General features: G+C 38.3%; 2 protein-coding genes across 2 annotated transcripts in view; one reads left to right on the forward strand and one right to left on the reverse strand.

The window, feature by feature from the left end:
- uxs1 (UDP-glucuronate decarboxylase 1) overlaps window positions 1-2513 on the forward strand; it is a 53172-nt gene extending 50659 nt beyond the window's left edge. Inside the window, exon 15 of the mRNA XM_042426006.1 lies at window positions 1733-2513. Coding sequence (XP_042281940.1) covers window positions 1733-1864 — 132 coding nt within the window. The 3' untranslated portion in view covers window positions 1865-2513. The remainder of the gene's footprint in view (window positions 1-1732) is intronic.
- Window positions 2514-2592: 79 nt separating this feature from the next.
- ecrg4a (ECRG4 augurin precursor a) lies at window positions 2593-7252 on the reverse strand. The gene is made up of 4 exons (XM_042426007.1): window positions 7162-7252; window positions 5072-5122; window positions 4808-4977; window positions 2593-3101 (listed from the first exon to the last, which is right to left on the reverse strand). The coding sequence occupies exons 1-4, from the start codon at window positions 7229-7231 to the stop codon at window positions 2952-2954; spliced, it is 441 nt and encodes a 146-aa protein (XP_042281941.1). The 5' UTR covers window positions 7232-7252; the 3' UTR covers window positions 2593-2951.
- Between the last annotated feature and the right edge of the window lie 16605 nt (window positions 7253-23857).

Genomic DNA, 23857 nt, shown 5'->3' on the forward strand with positions numbered 1-23857 from the left:
GATTTAAAAGAAGAAACGGATCTAGCCTGCCTGATCTCCTCCAGCAGTTGACCCGCCCGAAAACCTGACTGAAATTTATCAAAGAGCCTGTTGCTATTCATATGAGCAGTAAGCTGTCCAGCAACTAGTTTTTCCAAGACCTGAGCCGGGAAGGGAAGTTTAGATATTGGGCAGAAGTTCATTCAAATGAATGGATCAAGAGATGGCTTTTTGAGAAGTGGTTGAACTGCAGAAGATTTGAAATTATCAGGCACTTGACCAGATAAATCACAAGGACAAATGGGGAGACTGAATGAAATATTTCTTTAAAGAAGTGATTTGGAAGAATGTCCAGTGAACAGGAGGATGATTCATTTTAGTAATGACATTGGTTAGATGCTTAGTAGTGACTGACTTAAATGCTGTTTTATAGCAAAGGTCAGAGAGAGTTTCCTTCCTCTTAACAGCTTGAACCTTATTAGAGAAAAATGATAAAAACTCTTAACATTTATCAAGTGAGGGCTCAGAGATGGCATTTTAAAAAATGCCAGGAGCAATATTGTCTAAAATATTTACACAAGTGGAATTAAAAGAATTTTAAAAAGTGGAGGTGTTCATTGGGGAGCAGAGCTGGAGGTCAGAAGAGGCCAGAACTTGGCAAAATTTACCTGCTGAGAATGAATTGAAAAAATGAGATTGAGTGACTTGTGCTTCGCCGCTTATGGTACTGGAAAATGAGGTATTAAACAAAATAAGTTTAGGGTCAGAAACCCCAGTTACTGTATCGCTGTGTGGGGTGGGAGCTGCACCGACCAGAACTGGAAAACCCTGCAGCGCATCGTGAACACAGCTGGAAGGATCGTTGATGCCCCACTCCCCTTCCTGCAAGACATTTATAACACCCACCTCACCCGCAAAGCGACCACCATTGTGCGCGACGCCAGCCACCCCGCACACAGTCTGTTCAGCCTCCTGCCCTCAGGGAGAAGGTACCGAAGCCTCCGTGCCCGCTCCACCAGATTTCGTACACCAGGCTGTCAGGAAGCTGAACTCTCTCCCCACCCTCCTACTCCCCCCTGGACACCCTGGACTCTGAACCCTGACCTTCAGAAACGGACTGTCTTTTGCACTACTCCTGCATAATATCATGCTGCTGCACTATTTGCACTATACAGGACAACATATATTTTATTTTTTAAATGTATTTATTATATATTTTATTTTATTTTTGGTATATGTCTATTTGTTGTGCACTTTATTGTCTTACTTCTCTTACTTTAATGTTGCCACCGCGGGATACTGAGAAACGTTTTCTCGATTCTTCTGTATGTTTGGCACATGTAGAGAATTGACAAATAAAAATCTTGAATCTTGAATCTTCTCTGCAAAGCAGGTTATTCAATAAACAACCAGAAGATAAAACCAGGTCCAGTGCAATGGTAGGGGAAACTCTGGGATCCAGTAGTACTCTAGATGAACAATACTTTCACAATTTATTAAAAAAAAGTTATCAGACGACTTAATGAATAACATAATATTAGACATTGTGCAGGTGTGTTTGGAGAGCAGTCTCTATCAATATCTTATCAATAACTGTGGATTACACTATTAGTTTATAAATGACATTTACAGCCAATATCTAATTTATATATTGTCAATTGATGTATCAGTCTAGCTATAATGCATAGTGTCTAATGTTTTTGTTTGAGTGGCAGTATTTTTATCTTGTACGTGTTGTGTCTTGTGTTGATAGGTACCCCTGGAGGAAGGCTTGAACAAAACCATCCAGTACTTCAGCAGAGAACTGGAGCACCAGGCCAACAACCAGTACATCCCCAAACCTAAAGCCGCCCGCATGAAGAAAGGCCGACCCAGACACAACTGAGGTCGGGTCTCCCACCGCAGACTCTCCACACAACACAGAAGGATGTTAAGACTCCTCAGAGGACCCTTGAAAAGCAACTGTCTGAAACACACTGTTGAGTAGTGCACTTTGGGATATGATGTCTTTTCTTGAGAAGCAGAGATAACTTTTTCACTCTCTTTAAAAAGATGATGTCGCCTCGCGTTGGAGCAGCAGCTGCACTGTGGGCTTCCTCACCGGAGCTTGTGTTGTTGGATGGACAAGACTGAATCAAAAACAGAAATTTAAGAGAAAAAAATCTCAAACTACATTTTTTGTGGATTTGTGCTTTTGCTATTTAAATCGCCAACCTCAGAATCTTGCAAACAGCTTGTACTGTGCTTCAGTGCTTTGTTTTTTTTTTTTAATAGTTTGATGGTACTTTGTCTCCGAAGATGAGCTAACTGACTTTGTTTTTCCATTGGATGTTTTGTCCTCTTATCAGTGGCTTGGCAGCACCCTGTTGGCTGTTCATGCAGCGCACTGCAGAACTGGATAAATCCTCCAGAAAGATAATCAATCATTACCTGTTTATCAGGACTGCATTGTGTTTTACTTTGTGAAATCTCATGTCAGGATGTGCATTATCAATTTCAGGTGAAGATGCTATTTTAATAAAATATTTCCAATATTTTGTGTATGATAAAATTAGGGAAGAAGACATTTGTGTGTATGTGACACATTTCTACAAAAACAGGGGACTCAGGCAATATGGAGCCAAGTATCTTTATTTTGTCAAGTGATAAGACAAGAATTTAATTATTTCATACAAATCAGCTGCCTCACAGCTTTACTTGTAGAGCAGAGGCAATGTTTAATGAGAGCAAAAACACATTTCTGTGTTTTCTAACCAGTATGTAAGGATGGTGAGAAAGAGTTGCAAGGGGGTTATACTTCTGGGTCTAACCAATTAAGACGAAGAAGCCAGAGCAGCTGTGGAGTACTTGGATGTTGACAGCTGTGTGACAGGTGTAAAACTACAGACTATCACAGGCTGTATTCTCTCAAAATGAAGACAGGAGGCTGATGAAGAAACAAACCCCTTCAACCACTGTGTGTGAGATTGGAGTTAATAGTAGTCATAGTTGACATTAGCCCCATGTCTGTAAGACGAAGTGTCACGCGGACCCATTGGGGCATTTTCATCATAGTGGTGCTGACGCCCTTGGTCATTGGCGCGTGCGTGGTCCATCCAGTACGATAGGTCAGCCTCCAGCCTCTGGTGAGGAAAAAACACCACAGACTTGTTAGGAAACTCAGCCTTAACAACGCAGATGATAAGGTGTCCACTGAGACTGTTGGCAGGCACAGCTGTGGCAAATAAACATGCATGAAAGGCAAACATTGAAAAGGCCAATGCTCTGACAGCTTTGACCTTTTAAGGAAGCATCAGCAAATGGCATACACTCTTAAGTGTCATGCATGCTGTTTGAGATATTGCTGTACTGGCTGAAACGCAAATGCTTTCAGCTGTCAATAGTAGTGGTGGTAGGGGGTTATTTTGTGCATCCGTTCCTTACTGTCCCTGGTGAATTTGACATGGCAGCCACTGACCTGAAAGAAAACTCAAACTTGCTTTGTAAGTGCGGTTATATTTGTGTTTGAGAGGGAATTCATGTATTCAGCTCAACGTTTGTATTTATTCATTCAGTCAGACAGCGACATTGTGAGGAATTATTTTTCAGACATCAGATGAGAGTACAACTTACTCTACCTTTGTCACTCCACATTTTTATCCTTCACATGTCTGAGGTATATAAAATCCAGATAAAGTTTTTATCTGTTTTATCTTTTTTTGTGTTTTTATCTTTTTTTGTGTGTTTCGTATTTATGTTTTTTGTATGTTTTATCTTTTGTCAGGTTTAAAATCCAGTTTTTCTCAATAAAATGAAATGTTCATGACTAAATAAGTAAGTTTAAGTTTTGAAAAAACATCCTCAGATAACACTAAAATACTCAGCTAATCTGTTTCATAAGGATTGCAGGGCTGTAGTTTGATAAGATTTAGCTGACAGTTGCCTGGCAACACACACAACTTTCATCAGAGTCTGATTTAAATGTTGCTACGTTCTGATTGGTGCACAGTGTGGTGTCACCTTTTCCTACTGAGTCCTGCCCACTTTAAAACAGTGAGAACAGTACAGACAAAATATGGTTTTCATGCTTTTCAGGGTTTTTAATCGTTTAAAGTCAATGCTCATTATTAAACCTGGAGGGACTCTTTAAGGGTAACCCACCAATTTTACACATCAACGTCAATTTATTATTCAAAATTCAGCCTGTGAAAAGTTGTATGATGTCAACTGTGGCTCAGATTTATTAAAGAAATTTACTACAGAAATTACATACAGGGCTCAGCGGTTGGAGTTTAGAGGGGAGGATCTAACAAAAGACACTTTGGAGTTGCATTACAGGAAGTGAAGGATCCAGTGTATTTGCAATTTCACCCATAAGAGGCACCAAAAGTCAGGAAATGTCTTGAGGAAAGGCCTCTGCTGCTTCATCTTTTACTGCTCTTTTGTGGTATGTCTCTCCAAAGTCCCCAACTTTATAACACTAAATCCTTTGAGTGGTCTTTTAAGGTAACATACAAGTGAGTCACATTAGGATATGGAAACTGATTTTTACAAAAATAATATTGGCAGCACATAATTTGAGAAATTTATGGTCAGTCTGATGTTGGAAAAAAGGTGAACAAAGCGTGAGGTCTTGGTAAGAGTGAGACTGATGACAGAAAGTTTGTGTCTGTAGTTTTAGTGTTTCTGTAATCTGTGTGTGAATGTGTGTGTTTCTGAAGCTCAACGGAAATCTTTTTACTCTAAAGTTAGGAACTCTCTGCTTTTTAAAACATCTATCAGTGTTGTTTCTGTTGCAAGTCGTCATGAGTTCAAGGGTGAAACTCTGCTGGAACACAACAAAACTCACCTGCTCATCATAGCCCATGTACATGAACTGCATAATCCATTGCTGTACATCTGGTCTACTGCGATCCCAAATGTTCCTTTTGGTCCTGCTCAGCTTTGCCAGGAACTCTTGAGCCTTGGAAGGAGTGACGGCGACGGAGGACTTTGAGGAGACAGTACCAGCTCCTGCCACTGGATGGAGACACAATAAGGGCAGAAGAATGAAAGGGCACTTACCACAGGTGTTCATTGTATCAACTGTATGATAAAACTGTGTGAATATTACCATCTCTTCTCTTTAAGATCTTGTGCAAGCTGCTGCCGTCACTGGATACATCTGTGAAAAAGAGTCATCTGAGACTTAATGAGTAAAAGTTGTAGGTTTTTGCCAGTAAAGCAGAACATCTGAAGTTGCTTTTTAGTTGGACAATTTTAAATAAGTTTGTTCAGTTTTGCTCAGTTTTCATTTATAGATGCAAATGTTAAGTTCCCAACTCACATCAAAGGAAACTAGCTAGTGGCCAATTTGCATTTAAATATACAGTATTTGTGATGACGTCTCCCTTCCTGATCGTCTCTCCCACTGGAGCACAGCTACACTGTGTGACGAATGGTCACACACACAAAGTGTGCATTAATGAGGTATCCTGTCCCTTTTTGCACGTTTCAGTGGCATTTGATGGTTCTGTACAAACACCGACATTTTGGCCAGCATTTCCATAAGTCTAAGAGATTTTATTTCATCTGTTTTTCTGAAAAGCTGAAACATAATACTAATGTTTTCTTCTAAGCTAAATCTATACTATGCATCTCAGAATATGTACAGACATCCAGTCCATATCTAGAAGTAGAGTCTGTCTTTGCTTCAGCACAAACCATTTTCAGTGTGCAGTTGTACAGAGGTGGAACACAAGGATACCGTTGGAGAAAATTGCTTGCACATGTTTTTCTCCAGTTTGTCATGCAAATGAGCCTTGAACAACAGATTCCAGCAAAACTTTTCTCGTTTCAATGGCCACAGAGGGACTTTTTAATCTTTTCTCCTCCCTACATTCCCTCTGCAGTATGTCACTGCACAGTCGTCATTAAAAAGCAGTGATCCTCCTGACATCTGGATATTTAATGCATGTAAAAGTAACGTCAAACAAATGTCAGAGGGTAGAACAACACTGTAAATGATTAAGAGCTGTGAGAATGCTTTTTCAAAATGTGCATATGAAGGTTTCTTTCTAAAGAAGACAAATGTTTGACTAGTTATGGTTCACTTTTTGAAAAATACACCTATAGACAGCCCACTTTATATCTGGCATCCTGTTTGGTGTTTAAACAAAGGGGAAAAAATACAAACAAACATGTTAGAAAGTTGATGTAGTTGTGCCCACTGTGCATTTTTATTATTTTTATCAGAACAATAATTTGTTGTTCAGCGTTACAAGATGAGATGGAGATGCACAGTAGGCTGCTATCTGCACAGCTATGAAACTGTATTGACTATAACTGTGAGGTTATATCATAGCATATAGAGATTAAAAAAAAACACTGGGCCTTAAGTAGAGCCCTGTGGCACACATTTGGTACTGTGGGAATCAGAGGATTGATAACCAAACTTAATAAGAAAAAAAAAAAAAGGGATCTGTGAGGTATTTCCTGAAACAACTGGAATTGCAGTGCAATTCTGCAGCTGTGGTGACGGCACTGTGAACACCATGTAACAGACTTTGGGGTTATTACTATAGACCGGAAAGTTTTCAAGTTATTCTACCTCAGAGGGAATTAATTCTTAGCTGGTGAAAAGTGTATAAAAGCCTTTCTAAAGACAATAATATAGTGAGAGCTGTCTCAGTTAAGAGCCACTCCAGTATTATTGCTTGTTTTAGTCAATTTATTCCAGTTATTCTTTACAAGACTGCCAACTACTTTCCAAAACATGCCATTTGTTTTTAATAACAGTATAACTTTGACAGTAATAAAAGCAGACATGGTGTTCACTGTGATAGATTTCCCATCTCAAGTAAGTCTTGTGCATGTTCAGTTTCCCACCCGACTGAAATGAATAAAATAAGCTTGATTACATCCAAGCTTGTGAAATATATTCAAATATGTGCTATGTTTCGAAAAACAAAGTTGTCTGTCTTCAAACATTTTTTTAGACAGGCTCCTTTTTCCATTTTTCTGCAAGACATGCAGTTATTCATCTTTTTTTTTTTTTTTAACTGAAATTACTGTTAAAAAACCAGACTACCACAAAAATCTAGAAATGTATTCAAGGCCAGAGGATGAAGGACAGATGTATGTGGGTGAAAAAAGTGCAGCATGCATGATCAAAGCAGAGTGAAAAGAGACAAAACGCAACAAAAAGAAAAAGATTGAGCTCACCTCTAGTAGCCAACAGTGTCAGCAATGCAGCTAGCCCCATTAACCTCAAACAGAGTTTCTGGGAAGCCATCTTTCCCCAACCGGTCAGAGTCTTTACAGCTATGCATAAAGTGCTGCACAACCAGAGGGAAGAGTGGGCGGCAACCCAGACTTTCCAAGTGGAAACTGGCCTATGGCACTGGAATGTCGTTTACCTCCCTGCCTACAGAAACAAGACTGCAACTGAAAGATTTTCCACTCTTAAATGAATTTTCATGTGCGTCTCAGGTACTTTTCCAGGAAGAAAAAGCAGAATTCCCCTGTTACTGACTGTGGTTTATAATGCAGAGAAGAGATATTCAGGATTTCAAAACACTGTAGTTCAGGATTTTTGAAGCAGTTTACTGCAGTAGAAATGTGTGATACAGAAGTGTGTACAATAATTCAAACTCTCTGGATTTTTTTATGCATGAACATACCACAGTGGCAAGAGAGAAAGCCAGCGACCATTAAAAGACATAAGGATCTCTTTTTTTCTTCTTTTTTGAAACATCAGTCATTCAGCGTCCTGGTTGTATGAGAAGCTGAGTGAGCTATTGCAATGTGTGATGCTGCAGAGGAAATTAGTTGCACTCAGCACGAATTGGAAATATTTAGTCTTTAACTGTATTTATCGTTTCAGAACTGAAACTCCAGCCAAAGCTGCCCCCTTGAGTTATTAAACCTGTAGCACAGGAAGATAACGCCACTCCTCCAAAGATGTCCTCTTGATACACAACCTAAGTCTGAATGAACATTAATGACATTAATTAAGATTAAATAAGTACTAGATTAATCATTTAATCAATTGGCAATAAATTATTTGACAAAATGTTGATCATCTGAATGATATTTTGTGTCTGATATGGTTTTTCAACAAAAAAGTTGGATTGCTACTACTAAGATCTACTCTTTCTGTTCTACATATAGTTCAAAGTTTAACTGCTGGATGAAAAATGTCTCCTACGTCACTGGAAAGTCCATTCTCAGTGTTTGTCCACTGGAGGCTTCAAGTTTTCACATCACTCTTGTAAACTGCATACTGGACCATGATTGGCTTCCGATTTATTATTGATCATTTGTTATTGTCACAAATCATGCTTGTATGTACACATCTTAAGTTTGGATTTAAGGCGAGCACAGAGAAGCAGATGGATGTGAAAACAGCCCTCTAGTGTCAAACTCTGCACATACATCATCCTGCACAGTGAGGCTCAAACGTCACAGTGAGGTTACAATGAACAAAACACATTTTTGAGTGGAAGGAAACTTTAAATCATTTTTCAAGCAAAACTGACAAATGATTAACTCTTTACAGCCTCTCAGATGAGAATATTTTCTGTTTTCTATGATAACAAAGTGCACATTTTTGGGGTTTGGACTTTTGGTCGGACAAAACAAGACATTTGTGGATGTTGGCTTGCATTCTGGGAAATTGTGAGGGGTGTTTTTTAATCAAGATAATAATCAGCAGATTAATCAATAATGAAAATCATTATTAGTCACAGCCCTAGACATTAATTACTGACTGGTGCGACTGTGTTTGTCAGTCATAACAGCCTCTCTGATAGCAGAATAAATGAAGGCAGTTACTTTATAGAGGTTTCATTCATACATTCTCATTTGACTGAGCTTGAACTCTGAATACGATGAAGGTGTGTGTGTGTGTCAGAGAGGGAAAGCGTTTGGTTTGAGGCTACAAACAGTCTCTGTGTCTCTCACAGGTAGAGCTGGAATGCAGGAATCCAGAAGTTGGCAGACGACTGCACTTCTTTTATGATACATTTGGAGAGAACAGAACAAAATAAAGCACAAAAAAGCAGACTGTGCATGCTGAGGAAAGAGCAGAGGGGTAGTGGAATACATTTGAAGAAAAGAGTGAGGGTGAATTATGAAATCTTGCTTTCCTTATTTCCTCATTCAGGCTCTTCGTAATGTGGCTACATCCTCTTCACGAAGCCTGCATTTTTCCTGCTGCGTGCCCTCTCACACACATTCTGAGATGAATTGAACTGAACAGCCTGAGTCATGGCATGTTGTAAAGCTCATTGTAAGGCACAAGCCTCCGTTCTCAGTGCAGGCGTGCCTGTAGATATGATTTCCCCCTGTGTTTTTATTCATTCAAAGCATCAGACACCTCCGATAAGAAGCAGGCCGAGTTCCTGACTTCTACTTACAGTGTGTCTTATCAAAGGCTCACAGTCCTCAGGCAAACATTTCCATTGCGGATGGAAAACAAATTTACTAAAGGGAAAACAGATGTCTGTGGATTCAAATATTCTGAGTTTCAAAAATCTGTGCTTGAAAGTCTGAAAACACATAGACATACACCCTGATGAGTCACGTCTCCCTCAGGTGCCATTTGTAATTCTCAGGCATGGAGGAGATTGGAGGAAGAGAGGAAAAAACAAGAACGAGGGGTGAAAGAAATGAAGGGCTGCAAGAATATGGCGTTTCTGACGGAGTGAGGAATTTCATAGGCAAAACATTCAAACCAGTTTGATCTTGCCCATCCAAATGCACCACATACTCATAAGCTTTGGCATATATGGACACAATGACTCAGATTCAAGTACAAAGCTTTCTTTTTATTTGGCCACAGATCCGTGAAATAAGCAAATCTGCGCCAGAATGTTCTTGGACAAAGATAAAGTAGAATAAGGTAATCCTCTCTTATATGTCAGTGTGTTTGTTTGTTCTTAGGCATTTGGAACATCAGAAATATATGCTTCCTCCTTCCTTTGTTGTTCCTTCACTACCCCCACACCCCTCCCTTCACACTTTGCTTGACAATTTGTGTGTCGTGACCTGAGACAGATTCATTTCAGTGACACCTTTTGCACACACAGACGTCCCAGATGTCCCTCAAAGCTCAAACAAACACTCTCAGCTCAAAAGACAAAATGCCAAAGTCAGAATCAGACTACAGTGAAAAACTCAGTTAAATGATAGTTGGCCTTTTATAACTTAAAAGATGTGCAAATGTGCATTTTTCAACATCTCATCAATCCAAATGTTTTGTTTGGGGTTGTGGATACTTCAAGCACTGTTAAACAGTTAAAAAAAATACATACTTAACGTAAACATACTTAACATTGTTTTATCACTTTGACACTTCATGGTTTTTCTGCATTTATTTGGATTTTCAAAAAGATTTTAAACTAATGAGATATTTCAGAGGTTAGTTCAATAAGGAGAGATCAACTGTAAGTGTATGACAGTATTTATTGTTGTTAGCTACAGAAAGAGTTTTGACTATTAAACTCCATCGGTGTGAAGAATTTTCATAAAGCATATGCTTATATGAAGATAGGAGATAGGACAGGATCCCCCTGGAGTCTAGATGCTGGTGGTGGTGGTGGAGCAGAGCTAGCAGGTGGTTGATGGAAACCTTTGGACGAGTCTCCCTGGCTACCATGGAGGTCATGGTGGTGATGGGAGGGAGGCAGGCTGCGCAATCGTAGGTCTGAAACACAGAATGACAGAATTGCAGTGATATTTAAAGAACGGCATCTAGAGACTGATTGGTTTGAGGAATGTGGGGCAGAAAGATGATTGGTCAGGTATGGTGACGTTGGAATTGTGAATGATGGGATTTTGACAGCGTGGGAAAGCGGTAGTGATGGAGAGAACTAGAACAGGAGGAAATAGCAGACATTCACACACAGTGGAATAAAGGAGGAACACAAGGGAAGATATCTTCCTTCTTGAACTTTTGCCAAAGCTTCATTTGTCAGAAAACGATGCATTCCTTCTGTTTGACAGTCTGATTGACAGTAGTTTTTACTCAATTCTACCCTTTATTCATCACAAATAAGTCTGGATTTCTGTAATTTGAAGTTGATGATTGTTCATAAGAGATCTGTCGGGGAGTTCAAGCTCTCTGGGGTCCAATTTACCCCAAATGTAGGTAACATAACTATGAAGGATAACATACTCCACATGTATTTGTGAAGGATTTTTTGTTCATGCATACCTCATACAACATATAAAACATGAAATATTTCCTTATTTGGTTTATTAACAATACTTTATGGTTATTTCCTTATTTCATTACCTTCATCAAATGTGTAAGCTCAGTTTGTGGCAAAATGTGGGGCTCAAATTTTTTTCTACATGTTGGGTTTTAATAAGGTCAGAAGTAATGAAAAAGAAATATTTGACAGAAAAAAATGGGAAAATTATATTTATATTTATAAAAGTCAGTGTTTACAATATCTCGAAGTCACAAAACTATTTATTGTTTGAAATGTAAACATCAAAACATATCAAAGGTGATGTATACCAGTCCGCAGACACATAAATCTCTCATCTGCACCCTGTGTCTCTGCTGCCTCACTCCTCAAGTTGAGAGTCGGACTCAGGACTATCGTAGCCCAACTCCCTGCTGATGGGGAAGTGAGCCCAGAAGGTATGAGCCAGGTCCCGCATCCCGTCGTAAGCTGCCTGGGCTCGTAGTTCCTCCAACCACCCGAAGAAGTCTGACGACCACAGGCCCCAGTAAGGTAGGCTTCGCTTTTCCCTCTCCCCGCTCCTGACAGCTGCGTCGTTCTCCTCAGCTCCTGTCAGAGGAGACAGAGACAGAAAAAGGTGTGAAAACTATTCCGCACCTTGTCTGTCATTTCAGAATTGCTGTTGTACATCATCACGTCAAGCCCATTTATTTGTAATGCCATATATGAGCCGCTGACATACCTGTAGGAGACAGGGAGCCGAGCACAAGATAAAAGAGCAGCACAGACACATACAGACGATTCATGCTTTCAGGAACTGGAAGATAACACAGAAAGGCAGAAGACATTCAGTTCAATTGTCTTCACAAGAGAAATGTATGTTTTCAGGTGCATATAGAGCACTTTAGTAACACCAGCATTTCCAAAATGTAATGAAATGTAATAAAATGTACTTTCAGGAGAACAGAATGCTCTTAAAAAATTGTGCAAGCTACAGCATAAGTGCATGTATCCGTAAAGAAGAAGAAAAAAAAGCTCCCATGTGTCATCTCTGCTTCATTAGAGATCAAATTTTACCAGATCAGCAGCAGGTAATCCTCTCTGTCCTGTTCCTCGTCCTTCCCTCTCAGACTGATCTCAGGATGACTCACTGCATCTCGATTAGAAGTAAAGGCGGACATGTTTGCTTTTCACATTTTTGCTTTTTACACTTGCCTGTCTCCAAAGGACATCAGAGAGCCTCTTACACACCTCTTGCGTCTGTCTGCTTTCTATAAAGTGTTATGATGTCTGGCCATGAAGTATAAAAAAAGAGTCCTTATGTGTTTGAGTTTTTCTCTGGTTTACAGATGATTTAGACAAGATGTACACTTACATCTGGATCCAACCACTTCATATTAATGATGAAAAAATGATAAACAAAACAAAACACTAATCATATTACATAAACATAATAACAATCTTCATAATAACTTTGTTTGTATAGCAACTTTCAGCCCAAATTGCTTCACAAAACAGGATTAAAAACTGTGTTAGGCCAAAAACAAACATTAAATAATTATATAAATAGCAAAGATAAAAATGTAAAAGTTGTCATGATTGGATTACCCCATATTAAAAGCCAGATTAATTTATTTTTGTAAAAATATCAGTAGGATGCTGTATCAGGAGTTTGCTGTTCAAAGATCCAAGGAGAGCGTATAAAACAATGCACAAGGTCATCAATTGAACAAGACTGTTGGATGAGGAAAAGCATCCATGATACCTAAAAAACTAGTCATTATAATCAAGAATTCACTTTACAACAACAGTCACAATGTTTAGATGTAAACAGAGTGTTTTTAAGAAACACACACACACACAAATGATCAGAAACAGGAAAGTCAGTGATTGAGGAAATATCTATTTCAATAGCCCTCATAATAACAAAGTCTATACACTCCTAAGATTAAGGGTTGCACTCTCTACATGTTGCACAAAACCGAGACAAGCAAGAACATCTAAAAAATCCACATCCTTTGAATCACTATCATCAATACTAGATACAAGAATAATCCTGTCATAAGCAATGAAAGGTTGGTGCTGTGCTTTACGAGGATAGATATTCACAGTCAGTAATAGACTGCTGTGAGGCTAAGTATTCAAAGCTTACAAAAGTCTCCAAAAGAACATTTGGAGCAAGTGAAATGATCAGAGGAGATACTGGTAACTCCCGTTTCTTTTATCTTGTCTACAGGAATACAGAAAACTATCATTTGACCGTGTTGGGAGATAAAAATCCTTCATGTACAAACTCATACTCAAAAATGCTCTCTTTATGAATTCAGGCTCTGGGCAAACAGGAAATGATTGTGGGCTCCTGCTATGATTGCAACATTGTGTAAAATCTATACTATATATTTTGCTATGTCATTGTCGCAACAATCAGGAGCTCAGCGTGAGATTTTTTTGCCTAATGTTGCCTCAGAGTAATATGGGTTTATTTTTTTCAAGGTAAGGAGGAGAAAAGGAGAGAGAAAGCAGAGGGAAGAGTGAGAATGTGGATGAAAAGAATGTACCAGACAGTTTTCACACCTGGTATCCAGACAGTCTGGACCAACATTCAGCCACGGGGCGTAAAGTTGGTCTTTTGGGGTTTTTTGACCATCCATTTATCTGTTCAGTGGCTGTTTGTTACTCTCTGAGGACACTGGCAGAGAGAGGAGGGGTGGCTGACTACTGTCAGCTACAGTTCAGATGATTTTTACCAGTTTAAAAAACATGGCTGATATAATTCAGTATTTTTCTTACTGTCAACAATCCCATGAAGATTAAAACCAACAATGTGTTTGTCCCTGTCTGTGGCACTCAGCCCATTCATTACCACTGAAGACGTCCATATTCTTTTTAAAAAGGCTAAGTTCCTGAAACAGCTCGACACTATAGTTTTTTGGCAAACAGTTGTCAAACACAAAATATCAGAATGCGACAGAAATGAAATCCTGAGATCATGAATAAAATTTTTAATACAATTAGGAAAAAAATCACCCTAGAAACAACCAAAATACAGAGAGCATAAATATAGATGACCAATCTAAACAAAAATTGTGTCATCTGCATAAAAATGAGCATTTGCATCAGGTAGATTTTAATTGTTGGTGCCCTCGTAAGTATTTCCAGCCTTGATTCTAAATAAACTACATGCCAATGCATGTTCATCATATTGAAAGAACATGTCACACAGTGCATTGATGTGTCTTTAATAGTTTTTGGATGACAATGGAGCTCTATGGCTGTGCTTCCCATCCCCTTTTAAAACAATATCTGGGACAGATTGTTTCTCAGATTGTTTTATTTTAAGGTTGATTAGAATCCGTAAGATGTAATTGAATTATAATTTGTTCTTTTATATCCCTTTAATTATCTTGTAACCCCTCATATTAACCCCTTGTGTTACTACTAGTGTTTGTCAAAGAGGAATACACTATATCAGGCTTTTGGCTACACAGGCAATACTTGTTAATTGGATAAATTCATTGTTCACACACACACAAAAAAATTATAGTGCATCTCCAACGAAGCAACCCGAGGTTGAGAAAAGATGTAGTGTGTAGAGCAGGAGTGAAGAACCTGTGTGATGAGATAGTAACAGGGACTGAATAAGATGGGGAGAAGTCTAAGGAGAAGAAATGTGAAGAGCAAGACAAGAAGAACCATTATCCTGTCAATACATCACTACATTAATGTTGCTGTATTTACAAGGCCTTATGTAACCCAGGTTAATATAACCTTAAACAAATAAAAGCTTAAATAAATAATAAATATTATCTAAGCAAATTAAATAACATTAGCTATTAAGTTAATTAACATTAACAGCCATAATAGTAGTTTACACTGTTGATTTTGCTTTTTACTTTGTGTGCTGTTCCTTTAACAGGTGCAGCAGTTACTGCAAGAGAAAAGACAATGAGGAGAGAAGAAAAATAAGAGTAAAGAAGCAAGTTTTGAGGAATATAAATCTTTATTTTTTTCCCATTTTTGGAGGATTTTGCGTCCACCTTCGGTCTACGTTGCTGAATTCTGTTTTTTTGTTTGAGTTTTGAACAAGGATTTAAAACTATTTTTTTAACGCATCAGTTAGCCTGTTTTTCAAGCTGAGTGTGCAGCTGAAATTAGCAGTAGCTAATCTAAGACAGTGTGAATAAGTTTTATGTTGTGTATTTTGTGGTTTTTCTTTATGTAAAGCAGCTTGAGAGGTTAATATGCAACAGGCATGGTTAATAGTGATGGGAATTCCTGCTCTTTTTAGTGAGCCAGATCATTTGGCTCAGCTCAGCAATAAGAACTGGCTCTTTTGGCTCCCAAACGGCTCTTCATTTAGTATGACTTTTTGCTTTTATAATTCAGCCAAATTTGGCAATGTTCTGACCTTTGATTGATATGTGTGCACATATATCACTTAAATGATTCAAAGTAATTATACTAAACCTTATAATTTCCAGAATACCATAATTTTTCATTATGTTTGGTATAAAAACAGCACAAGGCAGCTACAGTCCCTCTGTAGACCGTCAGCTCTCAGTCAGGAGCCGGCTCCTATTGTTCACTTAAAGGAGCCGGTTCATAGAGCCGACTCATTTGCTACGACACATCACTAATGGTCAAATTTAGCCTTGTTAGTAAAGTGAGGTGAATGGCGCCACCATTATAGAGTACAGTTAAGATTAAATTAACAATTGACCTGTATTTAGGTTCTACTGTAGTTCTCCTCAAGTACTTAATTTTGTTATGAAATATTTTAAGACTAAAATATTTGTATATATATTGCACTGTTGTTCAACAGGCCAGGTTTTAGTTGTGAGGATCGCTTGGTGCTTGCACACCTGAAGCTGGGGAAGGAAGATGGCGAGCCAGAAATCACACCGAACAGGCATCTGCTTCTGCAAGACCAATGAGAAGGGTCCGGCTGCGACCTGTAGACCAGGGGGCACAACGTGAGCATCCAGTTAAACCCTTCAACCCTCAGTTGGCCAATGGAGGACCGTGACAATAAGTCAACATCCAACGTAGTACAGCCTTCAGTCCAATTGAAACTGTAACAGCTTGTACTGCTTTAAAAAAATTATATAGATCTTTATCCTCCCAGCATTAAAAAGTGTACATTTGCAAAAAAATAAAATAAAATAAAAATTGAGAAATGGCGCAGCAGATGCAGCAGGTACATAATCTATGAAAGTAAATATGTTGCAAAATGTGAGAGCTTGTCGACTTGATGTGAGAACTTGTAGAATGAAAATCTGAACTTGGATGTTTAAATTTTCACTTGTATAAAATATTCACACACATGTGAGCTGAATTTGGAATAACAGAAAAAAACACTTCAAATGTTAAGATTTCTCTAAATTTCCTCAGGTGAAACTACAGTGTTCGGCAGACACAGCCTTTGATTTTGTTCAATAAAATCAAAAAAGTTTTTGCCCAATAAAAAAAAACAGTGGGATGATGCCTCCAGTCCCATGCCTTTACTTTCATCCTGTTTTGTGTCTAGTTCAAAAGCAGCAGTTTTTATCCATATTGTAACAAGTTATTCAGTTTACACAATATGTATGACTGACTCCCTCTTTTGGTGAGTGTTACATTTAATTGGAAGTGAGTGAAAATCATTTGAAACCAAAAAATAAGAGAGAGATGCTGATCGGTGAAAGAAAAGTATAGAATTTTGTAATCAAATTTCTTGTATAATTTTAGTGTCAATTTTGCCTTTGAGGTTGTCTATTGGTTTAACATTTTTTTATTCACTTTTAAAAAAATGCTTTTGTTTGATTCTTGGGAGATTTTGTTCAATTATTATGAAACAAATCTAATCCCATGAAATGTTAATCTCTTTTTTTAACTTTCTTTGAGTCATTGTGTTCACTGTTTGTTAAAATAAAGATGATCAACCTTACTGCAAGCTGTTGCAGTTGTTAATTACTTGAATATTCTGTTGAACATACTATTGAGTATATTGTCTGGAAGCATATGTTGAGACTTTTAAATCTCAACATAATAATCTAACATGGCTTCAGATTGTTTAGAATTAAACAAGTTTACTGCAAGACATGCCCTTTGTGTGTGACACAAAATTATTTGCAACATTAATCCCTTCTGGACTGGGCTTCATTTCCCAAATCATCATCAACAGCTTTTTGAAGTAGACTCGGAACAGGATGGAAGAAAAGGCATGAGACTGGAGGCATCATTCCATTGTTTTTTTATTGGGCTAAACAAAATCAAAGGCTGTGTCTGCCGAACACTGTAGATTCACCTGAGGAAATTCAGACAAATCAAACATTTGGACGACTGGATAACAGAGGCTGTAGAAACTGTTTTCAATAACTGCCTCATTAAAAGAAGTACAAAGGACAAAGGATGGGTCACCTTTGCAGCTATGTGTTCAATACACTGGTTACCGGCTAAATGATGGACAAATGTGTTATGCTGCGAGAGGTCCTGGGGTCAGATTCCAGACAAGCTTGCACTTGTTATACCCGGCTCATTTAGGAACATAACAAAGAAGGGAGGTCCACACAATAACAGCTTAAGTAAATGAATAATTTATTAAAGACAACTCATCTTAAGCAAACTATGAGGTGTAAAGTCAAAAACATGAACCAAGGCTAAACTAAATACAATTAAAACCCAAACAAAACCAAACTGAGTGCTTGAAAGACACCAGCCTTCCAGCAGGGAGAGAGAAAGCCATCTGGGTATCACCTATCTTATAAAGGCTCCAAGCAGGTGACACCAATCCCATAATGAGGTGGGAGGGGCCACACCATCCAGGAGAATCTGGAAAGAGGGAAGCAGAGGCAGGCCAACACAGATACTGTCATAAGGCCTAGGTCTATCACACGTGTACTGAACCATGTCTACAAAGACAGTTGTAAATGCTGAGTGTTTGTTGCAGAGGGGTGCTGAAGGAATGTCCTGAGTTGAGATGAGAAGATCTCACATGTGAGAGAAAAGATTTTATTTCAACAGCTCAGATCATACATTACTAAGCTGCTGGAGCATCTACACAGAAACATTTACACATGCATAGCACCAATTCCTCCTGACTCACAGTATGCATTTACCTGGGCTGGTGAGGGGACTTCTCAGCTAATCAACTTTACAGTGATAGTCTTAACTTCTGCAATCTGACTTTGTTTTTTTGTTTTTTTATTTCAATCTGTGCAACGGTTGCATCTGCAAGTGTTTATGAAGCATGGACACACTGCATAACAAGGCTAATGTTGGCTACATAAGCTAGTGTATTTAGCTTTTTCATCCTGGGCAATGGCTCTCAAGCTATATGCTGTGTATTTACATAAACACAATACAATCAGATGTAAATTGATTGCAACCCACGCCCACCACCACAGCTACAAGTAGTTCTGCAAGTCAAGTTTTGCAAAAGTCAAGGCACGCAGACTTGTAACTTTGTGATGCGAGAGAGCACATTTGAGAAGATGCAGTGACTGATTCAAGAGGTTGTAATCACCGGGTTGTGATTGCACTGGAAAATGGACTCAAGTAAAAAAAAATTTAAAAAAGACTTAATGTTGGATTACAAGTTTGCAGCTGTCATTGTGTTTATGTAAATATCAATCTACACATTTGTGGATATTTTTTTCTGTGACTTCACATTCAGAACATATGTGTGTGAATATTTTCTATGAGTGAAAATTTCAACATACAACATCACATTTTTGTCCACATGTGTTTTGTTTTTTTCTCTGATTTCAAATTCAGCTCACATATGTGTGAATATTTTATACAAGTGAAAATTTAAACAATCAAGTTCAGATTTTTGTTCTCACATCAAGTCTACAAGCTCTTGTGTTTTGCAACATATTTACCTTCATAGTAATCACAGCTCAGTGTGGCTAAAGTTGAACGTATGATGTTATTACACAAATAAGTAAAATTAAAAACATTTTTAAAAGAAAAGTTATTTTTTGCAGCTGTCCTCAATAACTGTCGACATAAACTAAATGGACGCTGTGGCCTTCGTGGCAGCTTTTACAGGTATCAGGTGTGGAAAGATGGAGTACGTAACTTCAATGACCACATTGTTATGAACATCCATCTTTGTCTATTTTTGCATAACTCAATTCAGGTACTTCATAAAAAGACATAAACATAATCCATGCATTAACAAAAAGTGTTGACTTGTTAAAAGAAGCAAAAAAACAAAACATAATCTCAACAGCTACATTGCTTAGATTATGTTATGTAAATTATAACAATACTTTTTTTTGTAGTTAATACAAGATCATTCATTTACATTTATGTTTGATACTTTTATCCAAAGCAACTTACAATTGTGTACAGTAAAACCCAGGAGAGTACAGACTTCCACTAGTCAGCAATAATGTTTGGGCCAATTCAGTGTACACACACACATATATATATATATATATATATATATATATATATATATATATATATATATATATATATATATATATATATATATATATATATAAATAGGAGACCTGGGGATGTACTGTATACTGTTATACAAAGGTGCATTATAGGGGATATAGTGCACCTTTGATATTCTCTCCATAATGTCCCCCACATACTCCCCACACCCCCATGATGATTTCTCATGTGTGGTCATCATCCACCTATTGTCTTCATGGAACTACATAAAAAGGTGTCTTCAGTATGGCTGGTGAGTAGGAAATCTTTATATCCTTGGTACATGCATGCTGATTGCTGATGACTGGAGGACTTCAGTCCTGGGATCAGAGATTAGTTCCTATACTTGAATAGCAATGTGGATCAAAGAGATACTGTCATATTCTGTGTTTTTCAGTGTGACATAGAAGAACCTCCACCAGATTTCAAAGTGGATCTGGAAAATTTCTGAAGCTTGGAGGAGAAATTCTCTGTAGAGGCTTTTTCAAAAGTAAGTTCACATTTGTGATGAAAGTTAATTAGTAATATTTTCCCCTAGGTAACCATGACAATTGCTTCCATGTGGCACCAAGTTACCATCAATGGGCACCATGGATAAGGCCCCAAACCAGGGCAAGTCATGTGGCACTAACACAGAGTATGGTAAAGCACATATATCACAGAAGAGCAAAGAGCAGGGTGACATTAACATCACAAAGGAGCAGCTCACAAATGAAATCATGAATTTGAAGCTAAACGGTTAAACACAGTAACTACATTTTTTTTGTTTGTTTGTTTGTTTGTTTGTTTTTTTTTGTAGATTTCAAAACGCACATTTCTCATTGAGGACATCTCCATAGGTTGACGCTGTAAGGAAACTGCAAAGAATACAAGCTTGAGTCTAAAGGCTCTAAAATGGACCTTGTCATATGCTTAAGGGCAGAAATGCAAACAAGAAACACCTATGAAAAAGTGTTCGAAAAGGTTTTGGGGGCATCAGGTCAGTAAAGGCTTATTGATGTGTACTGTTAGTTATTAAAATCAGATTTTTAAGTCTTGATAAACATCTGAACAGTTTATGCAGAGCAATGCTTATGCTTCTGATATTTCTCCTTTTGAAAAGTAGTTGGGCAGTCATCATGTGCCCATGTGTTATAGTCTATTCAATGAAATTCAACATCAGGGCAGAAAGTCAGAGAGACTAGGCCGACATGCTGCTCTCATGGAAACATTTTCCAAATGTGGTGGTTTATGATTTCGCAAGGGGCTTAGTAAACCACTGCAATGTGAGAGATTCAGTGAGGCTTCCATTCAGTCCCAACGAAGGACAACTTACAGAGGCATCCCCAGAGAACATGTCAATGGCAGCAAAAGAACAGCTTGAAATCCATTTGCCCTGGTTGAACATTAATCCTGATATTAATGGTCATCCAGTCACAGGATCAGCAGAGCATTACGCTCTGTATGATTCCACCAGTACAACACAGAGGGTGAGAAGGATGTGCTGGGGAGGATTGGCCTGGTTCCATAACTGCGTGGCTGGCTAAATTCTCAGAAGGCAGAGCAGTGTTTTTTTTAGAGGTATGGAAAAATAATTATTTCATGAACATGGTCTCTCCAACCAGTCATGTGTTCCTGATGACATGCAATATTCATCACCATAATTAATCAGATGGCACTGGCAGATTTGAAGAAAATTTCAGGAGAGAAGACAATCACTATTAATTCTCTGTTGTTTTGAAATATTTTTTGTCATAGCAGTCTGTCCTATGGGTTTCATGATTGTTACAGGTTTGCTGTGTTAAAAAGATATTTCTTTAACACTACACCTTCTTTGCTCTCTTTTGCAGCAGTTCTTTCAGATGTCCTCCCAGCAGCTCCTCCAGTTATCAGATTACCCCATATATGTGTCTATATACATATATATATTTATGTGTGTGTGTGTGTGTGTGTGTGTGTGTGTGTGTGTCTGTGTGTGTGTAACCTTGAAGTAATTTATATTTTGTGAGCATCCCTGATCAACATGGAAATCATTGTGAAGCTTTCACCAACCTCCAGAATGTGCAAGCCAGTGGATTGTGTTGAGGCTTTATCAAACACCCCAGACAGGAAAGAATTGTATGGACTTGAAGCAGCTAGATAGTAGCTGATGAGTCATGCTATTGCCATGTCATATGCCAGTTAAGTGGCTCCTGCATTGATTAGTTTGTAAGGTGTACAGCACAAGAAATGTCACTGTAGGACTCTTAATAAGGGGGCACAGCGATTGTTGCTGATTGATCATGAGGTAACAATGTTCACTGGTTGCCAGTGAAGAAATGGTGTCCAGGGAGGAAACAGTCTACCCAGCAGATGATGATTGTGTAAACTCCTATTTCCATTAGTTTCTGAAGCATGTAATCATGCTAAATATTGTGCTGTTTATGTGATGTTAGAGGGCTCTTATGTTTGATTGATATTCTACAGCCCCTATCACAGATCGACTATGTCATGGACAGCAAACAGCCACAAAATGAAAGGCTTTTGGAAGACAGAGGAGCCTGGTTAACATGAAAAGATCTCCAAACTACTGGACCAGAATCCTGGCTGGAATCCACTGTCAATTAAGAAATAAATGGTAGATTGTATGTTGTTTTGTGAAACTGAACTACTGTTGAAATTTTTGTTTTTGTTTTATAGATTGGGAATGCGTGCTTGCACTTAGTACAACAAATTGCAAGCCTAAAGGTACGTATTATTATTACTAGGTATGTCAACCCACTTTGTAGGGTTTCACAAATCTATTTTTTGCTACTTCATGCTTAGCTTTGAGATAAAAGGAACAAGTTTTAGGCTCAAATGTGTGCTGATTTTTGCAGGGAAAAGACATTTACATGGAGGATCTCTACATCACTGCCCCCTATGGACTGACAAGTGTGGACCCTCTTAACGCTTCCCTGTGAGTAAAAGCAAACTTTTTTGATGTGTAATTGGGCCGACCTAAGCACAAACCAAAAAACTAAATGCTAACTTTTTGCTGGGTATGGAAAAAGGGTCTTCTTTATCATTAATTGTCGGCGAATGCTCACATGAAGGATGCACCTGGACATTATTGACTCTGTGTAAGTGTGGACCCTTTTTTATGCATTCACTATGATTGAAAATAATTGGAATATGGTGTTCTCGGTAATGGGAAGAAGGTGTTGTGTAACAACTGGTCGGGCAAAGGCTAAATGGATGAAAATGTTATATTATGTATTGTTCTCCAATTTAGTTGATTAAGAGTTTTGAGCAGCAAGACCTTGCCTACTAGTTAAAGGGGAATTCCACTATGAAGCAATATTAAACTCATTTATCAGACTAAGGCATAACTGACTAATTCTCTCTACGTGATTGGCCAAAGCGATCTCTGCTCAGAAACATTGACCGCCAAAGTTGCTAATTTGGTAGAGCTATACGTCAGAATGATGCATGGCCTTACTCTCACTCAATTTTCAAAAACTACAACAATGGGTGGGTAATTTCAATTGCCTCATACCTCGATCGTCTTTCTCGATCTGCTTCCCACTCTTGCGCCATAAGGAGTAACTAGAAGTTAATGTTCAGCCCCTCCACTCCTTGTGTGTGTGTTCGGTAAGGATGGCAACCTTTGGCTGGCGTCTGACGCCCGCCATTTTTTGCTGTGTAGTCCTTTGTAAGGCTGGAACATGCACAGTAGTTTAGGGCTATTTCACTGGCCTGAAGATATGTAAAGACCTGGCTGTGAGCTGATTTTACTCTGTAGTAGAGCTTCCTTTCTATAATAAAAGAGAGACTCAGGGTGGAATTCCCCTGTCCACAAGTCAAAATTTATGGAATTATAGAAGGTGTTAACTATCTGATTTAAACATTGCCTCTAAAATGTAGGTGTTGAAGCCAAAGCAGACAGAAAAACTGTCTGGATTCTTTTTATGAAAAAAGATCTGACCCATTTGGATTTGGTGACATGTCATATGTTGCTGTATGCTGGTTTTTATTTGACTCATTTTGTTGTGCCATTGCGCACAATAGATTTCGCGCTTCATTAAAGCATGGGGTCCTGTTCAATTGACCGTTTCTGTCTCTGTTTCATTTCACAGAACTTGGGTCTTGCTCCAGACCTTTGAGTATTTGCAACAATGTAAAATGTCAATGTTTTTATTTACTTTTTATTTAGGTCTTGTTCCAGACCTGTTAATATTAAAGATCCAATCAGTGATCCAAACATAATACAAATGGGTAACCCCACCAACAAAAAGAATGCAGAGTTTTTTTTTAATTCTCTAATTGATTGACTGGGCTCTTGATGCAAGGACTAA

This window comes from Thunnus maccoyii, chromosome 11 (genome assembly GCF_910596095.1).
Source record: "Thunnus maccoyii chromosome 11, fThuMac1.1, whole genome shotgun sequence".
Taxonomy (NCBI): Eukaryota; Metazoa; Chordata; class Actinopteri; order Scombriformes; family Scombridae; genus Thunnus; species Thunnus maccoyii.

What these genes read in the sequence shown, in the direction of transcription:
- ecrg4a (XM_042426007.1), bottom strand. Translation starts at nt 7,231, where the DNA reads ATGGCTTCCCAGAAACTCTGTTTGAGGTTAATGGGGCTAGCTGCATTG. An exon ending in GATCTTAAAGAGAAGAGATG is followed by an intron (nt 4,978 to 5,071) that starts GTAATATTCACA and finishes GTCTCCATCCAG; the next exon opens with TGGCAGGAGCTGGTACTGTC. An exon ending in ACATGGGCTATGATGAGCAG is followed by an intron (nt 3,102 to 4,807) that starts GTGAGTTTTGTT and finishes TTTCCTCACCAG; the next exon opens with AGGCTGGAGGCTGACCTATC.